The 6,000-nt window shown below is 43.0% G+C and overlaps 1 protein-coding gene across 1 annotated transcript in view; it reads left to right on the forward strand.

Annotated features, from left to right (window-relative positions):
• LOC147446724 (cytochrome P450 72A397-like) overlaps positions 1–5,662 on the forward strand; it is a 117,459-nt gene extending 111,797 nt beyond the window's left edge. The window contains exons 4-5 of the mRNA XM_086525888.1: positions 4,144–4,549; positions 4,642–5,662. Coding sequence (XP_086382014.1) covers positions 4,144–4,549; positions 4,642–5,073 — 838 coding nt within the window. The 3' untranslated portion in view covers positions 5,074–5,662. The remainder of the gene's footprint in view (positions 1–4,143; positions 4,550–4,641) is intronic.
• The last annotated feature ends 338 nt before the right edge of the window (positions 5,663–6,000 follow it).

Raw genomic sequence — 6,000 nt, forward strand, 5'->3', positions numbered from 1 at the left:
CAATCCTTATCCGGCATATCCTCAGGCTTTACAACCAAAAGGGCGTCCTCACAATCCTTGAGGAACAAAATCTCCTGCATCCTGTCTTGCCATAGGTCGAAACTTGTATCGTCAAATCGCTTGATGGAACGATTTCCATCAAGCTCTTGGCATCAGACGACGAAGAAGTAGAGGCCATTTGCACAAATACAAATGCAGCAGATAGTGTCTACACAAAATCTGAAAATTTCCAGTGATCACAATGTACCGCACGTTGCATACAATGTGCTGAAAATTTCAGCAATTAACAAGTATCCCCAATGCGTACTTACATAATCCCACAAAAGACGTACATAAACCTCAATTTGTGTACATAAAAACAGTCCAATTCTGAATTTTCTGCAAATTTACTGTTTTGGCGCATCAATTTGCATCAAATGGACCTGTTTTGAGTGGGAAAAGCAAGGGGCATTTACGGGAATCGACTTAGAACACCTGCGTTTTGCTGTTTTGACCTGTAATTTTCTGGTTTTTACCTGTTTTGACCTAATTTCAGCCTGTTTTAGGTTGTTTTGGGAACCCTAATCACCCTAGGTGACACCGGAAGCAAGGGGCTTCGCGATGAAAGCGGAAATTTGACGCGAGAGAAGCCTTTTGCCTGCTGTCCAGCCACCTGCGCAAAGCTTCTGAAACCCTAATTTGGCTCTGATACCAGTTGATGAGCGTGGCGGTGTTTGCAAGTGATAGAGCATGCAAAGATGTGCAGGCCTTGAGGCTTGAAGCAGAGGCACTGTGATGCAGAAGGGAAGCGCTAGCAAAACGAAGAGGGAGAGAAAGAGAGCTCATGTTTTTGGAAAAAACTCAATAAGTCAGTTTTGGGTTTTCCCACTTTTATTATAAGTGACTTTTAAAAAATGTGTCCAGGTTCAATATGTATAAAAAGTATAAAAATGTATAAAAGGGGTTATTTAGGCCTTTAACCCAACAGTCATCTCCGTGAGGTATCTCGCATACTCCGTTTTCTCTCTGTCATGTGAGCATCTGTCAAGCCCCAATTCACCCACATCTTGCTCTCAAAGCATCTCATTTTAAGTGTCGTAGAAGAGTGTTTGAGAGTTTCCCGTTCGGGCATTGAAATCCCCTAGGAGGATGATATCACCATCCCTAGAAAACTCCCATGTATCATCATCTAGTATAGAGAAAGGCGACTGTCCTTTGGATGCAGCATATACTGACGTACTGGGGGGGAAGTAACATATTGTAATGTATAGAAATCGGCTTGTGTCAGCTCTCAGCCTTATCCACATGTATCTAGCATGATCACCTTCCGTACAATATGTAGTAATGGGCCATTGTTTTCTGCTCAGAGATCAGTGTGACATGAAACGTTTCGTGGTTTCGGTCGTTTCGGGGTTTCGAGGTTTTGAAACGTTTCGTTTCATAGCATCAAAAAAATGAAACAGGTTTCATAAACGAAGTAAATTATATATTAATAAAATATGATAAATATGTACACAATGTAGCACACATGACTCTAGACTTTAATGTCCACGAGAGAGAGAGAGAGAGAGAGAGAGAGAGAGAGAGAGAGAGAGAGAGAGAGAGAGAGAGACGTGCTCAGTGCTCACTGCTTAGAAGCGACTTCAAGCGAGCACGATCAAAGAGATGTTCAGTATGGATGAAAGTTAAAACACAACCACTAGTTTCATGAATCATAACTGATGCATCATTGATTCATGTAGCAAAGTACTTCTATTGAACAAAGTTCAAACTTAATACAATGTCACAAACCATAAGTTTTAGGGACCACAATCATCTGTTAACTGGAGCTAGACCTCAAACTTCAATGAAAAACCAATGCATAAAACCGAAGCCTAAAATCAAAACAAGCAATGAAACCACATCAAAATGTGTCCAGACTCCATAATAGCAATCCTGTCCAATGAAAACTGAGTTCTAATACATAAGCTAGCGGCAGCAATACGCACTTCGCTATGGACAGCGTTGGGTTTCTGGAAAAAAAGCCCCAATTTTAAACATTTAATAAAAAATGTCTGTCCGTTTCATGCGTTTCGGCAAAAAGTCTCCTAGGTTTCAGGGTTTCATTTGCATGAAACGCGTTTTTATGTCACACTGGTAGTGGCTGTAACTCCTCCCTAAATAGCACTGCTACTCCTCCTGAACCTCTACTCCCATGCTCGGATCTCGCGACTGTCCTGTGGTCTGTCTCCCATCTGTATCCCACCACATGTGGCATAAGCTGTCTAGGGGCCTGATGAGTCTCTGAGCAGAAAACAATGTCCCTGTCTCTGAAACTGTCCTCAAAGGCACCAACGTCCAACCTCATAGATCCATTAGAATTCCAAGTAGCCATCTTCAATGTGGTCCCATAGGTCTCACACCGTCATGTAGAGCGTCGCTCTACAATCACCACCCGACCATCTCTTTAAAAGGCCATCTCTCCCTTCTCCCTTGCCGCCGTAATCTCTGACATTACCTCTCATATGCGCAAGCTGTGAGAGAGTGAAATCATCACCGAGGAAAATACCCGTCTTCTTGAGAGTAGGCCCCTTTCTCAAGAATTCCTTCTTCTCTTCCAAGGAGGGGAAGTGTAGTATGAGAGCTTTTCCCAAGCTATCACTCTTCTTGCCCACTCTCCATGCCTTTGTGTGTTAAGGCTTGTCCACCCCCATCATGGATGTGAGGCTTGTGACCTCTTTTTCCACATTGTTTATGTCCTTGAGGCCGGTTACCCTCACATGTAGAGCCCGCATCTTCCTCCTTTGTTCCTCTTCGAGGGTCATGTTAATAAGAGTGGGTGTACAAGGAGCTTCCTTACCTTTCCCTTTCTTGGCAACTCAATCCATTTTTCGGCCTCCTCTACTTTCTTTTGTGTTGCGGGGATGACCGCGGCCCATGACTTCTTCTCCTCACCTTCCTTGATAACCCGTATTTCTTCTCTTATGTATGTGAGTTGAGGAAAGCAATTTATGGGCTCAATCAAGCACTCAAAGCTTGGCATGAGAGGATTGTAGCACACTTAAAAACCATTGGTTCTTTGTATGTGCAGGAGAATGAGGCAGGGACTGCCATATGTGTGTATGTCTATGATTTGATTGTTGTTGGCGCTGAAGTTGAGCATCTAAAGAGCCTATTAAAGCCGAGTTTGACATGAAGGATTTGGGAGAGCTATACTATTTCTTGGGCGTTAAATTATACGCATGAGAGAGGGCATATGGCTTTCACAAAGGCAATATGCATTGGATATGTTGTCAAGTATGGTATGGCTGATTGTAAGCCTATTGTTATGCCTTTGGATGGGAATTTGAAGGTGCAAGCTGATGTAGATTGGGCTGATAGTCTATCTTATGTGCAAGCTACCAGCAGGTTCAAGTGTTACAGTGGCAACGTGAGGTAACATGGTTGCAGATGCTAATTGGAGAGCTGTGCATGGCTTTGGAGTATCGGTGATTGTCCTTGGCATGCTAGAGTCTACTTGCATAAGTATGCCATCCTCAATGAGTGTGTGTGGGCGAGGCTCCAATTTTCTTTGATCCAAAGTATTTGAATTGCAAAGACTGAGAAAATGGGAGTAATTGGTGGAAATTCCACGGATTGTCACCACCTGCTCTCCTCAAAGGAGTTTTAATTAACATAAATTCTTCTTCCCAGCCCTTGAGCTGCTTACAAACTAAATGCATCATTAAGGGGGCTGCACTGTAGGCATAGCATCAATTGATGGGGGTTGCATTGTAGGCATAGCATCAATTTTGGAGCAATCGGTGGGTAAAATTCTTTCAATGATGCTGCATTTATCACCACCAACTGTTGTGGGTAGCTTCAAGGACACCGGCTTAAGGACTATAGTCAATGCACTGATAACTGTGACAGCTTGTGAATGAGTGCTGCAGTACTTACTGAGCAAGAGAACTTGTACTTTATCATGTAAAATGAATAACAGTCTGAAGAACCTTCCCATATCTTTTGAGATGAGTAATAGCAAGTAACCTTTAAGAGCGTTTTCTAAGTTCTTGGTTCATAAAGATGTGAAGGAATTGCTTTTGTGTGGGTTTAATAAATAATGACTCCACTCTTTTTAGGGAGGTTTAATTACTTTCGAACTCTCATGCAGTAGCAATTTTTCATTGATGTTGACGTGAGCAGATACCTTCCTACTTCTGAAAATCGCAAAATGTGGGCTATGGACAAGCAGAACAATGAGGAGCTCAGTGAAATCATAGATCTGAGAAAGACTACAGCAGTAAATACTAATACAGACACAAATTCTAATTTTCCATATGGGACTGATTTACTAGGGTACGTCCTGAGTGCCATGGAAGAAGAAGGGAAACTTGGAAAGAGAGGACCCCGCCTCACGATACAACAAGTGGTTGATGAGTGCAAAACCTTCTTTTTTGCTGGCCATGAGACAACAGCACATTTGCTTGCATGGACAATGGTGCAGCTATCACTGCATCAAGATTGGCAAGAGAAAGCCAGGCAAGAAGTTTTTGAAGTGTGTGGAAAGCAAGGTACACCAAAGGCAGATGATCTTAACAAGCTTAAACTTGTAAGCGCTTGTCTGTGTTTTGTTTTATCTTTTTTCTCTTGATATCCGGAGGACAAACTTTGACTTGTGTCGGTTTTGGATGTGTTGGGCAGGTAGGCATGATCCTGAATGAGACATTGCGGCTCTACCCAATTCTGCCGGAGCTTGGCCGTCGGAAGTTACACAACGATGTGAGATTGGACGACGGAACTGTATTGCCACAGGGGATGGGAATTGTCATTGCGTGCCCATTTATACACATGGACAAGGACATGTGGGGTGCAGATGCCGATGAGTTCCGACCTGAGAGGTTTGCTGAAGGGGTGTCTCAGGCTTGCAAGAACCCATCAGCCTTCATGCCATTTGGCAGCGGCCCTCGTATCTGCATTGGCCAGCAATTTGCCTTGATGGAAGCAAAGGTCACTGTTGCTTTAATCCTCCAGCACTTCAGCTTCAGGCTCTCTCCAAGCTATCGCCATGCTCCAGTTGGTCCCTTCTCCTTGAGTCCTAAACACGGGGTGCATTTGCTTCTCGAGGTCCTCTAAACCTTGGTGTTAGTGGCTGCTGTGATGCTCTATGGAGTAGATGAAGACATGTTTGTCTCACTCGGTGTCATGCCTCATGATTCACCCAAGCCTGGAGCTTAGGACAAATGACTTTTGAAAATTCCATATAATTTGGTTGCCCTCTCTGAGGGTTATGTTGGCCCTTTTTACCCAAGGAGAGTAGCTGCTACCATAGCCATCGCCAACGGGCAGGACCTAGCGAAAATCTACTTGTTGAGAGTCCTGAAACCATTGCACAATCCAGCTAGGATCAGCAGGCAGAGAAGAAGATGCAAAGGTACCACAAGGATTTTCTGATGTTTCAGTTAAAGAACTACTAGTAAGTGACCCACAACCTGCTGCCCTGGCTCTCTACCTATGTGTCTCTACTTTGGTATATCACTCTCACTGGCTATTTGATCTCAGTGTTCACAGCCTCTCACTACTTTGAGCACAAGCATAAAAACTCACTGCAACTCACATGTGCAATATGTCTTTGCTTGCCCTCTACTTCCATCAACACCTTAATGAACTTTTGTCCTCGTAATCTTCTTTTTGGTAGCAAAATCTATGGTGTCTATTTGGTCTATGTCTTATTATCTTGTTCTTCGATCTACTCTGGGAAATCATGACTTTACATTCTTTAGATTCACCATCATGTAAACCTCATTTTGAAAGCTAATGAGATGTGAGGTGCCCAGTTTCTTAACACTATTTTTGTAATTGGGCATTCAAGTGTCTTGAGAAACTAAAGTGTCTTGTAACCAAACCTCCTTCTCAAAGCTATCGAGATGCCCATTCCCTAACACTAGTTTGTAATTGGGCATTCAAGTGTCCTGAGAAACTAAGTGATCCTATGAAAATTTTGAACGTGGAAACAAAATTTTGAGGTGTTTTTCATGATGTGGTTGAGATCACATGAAGAAA

Source organism: Adiantum capillus-veneris, chromosome 12 (assembly GCF_014529385.1).
Source record: "Adiantum capillus-veneris isolate H3 chromosome 12, ASM1452938v2, whole genome shotgun sequence".
NCBI classification, from domain to species: Eukaryota; Viridiplantae; Streptophyta; class Polypodiopsida; order Polypodiales; family Pteridaceae; genus Adiantum; species Adiantum capillus-veneris.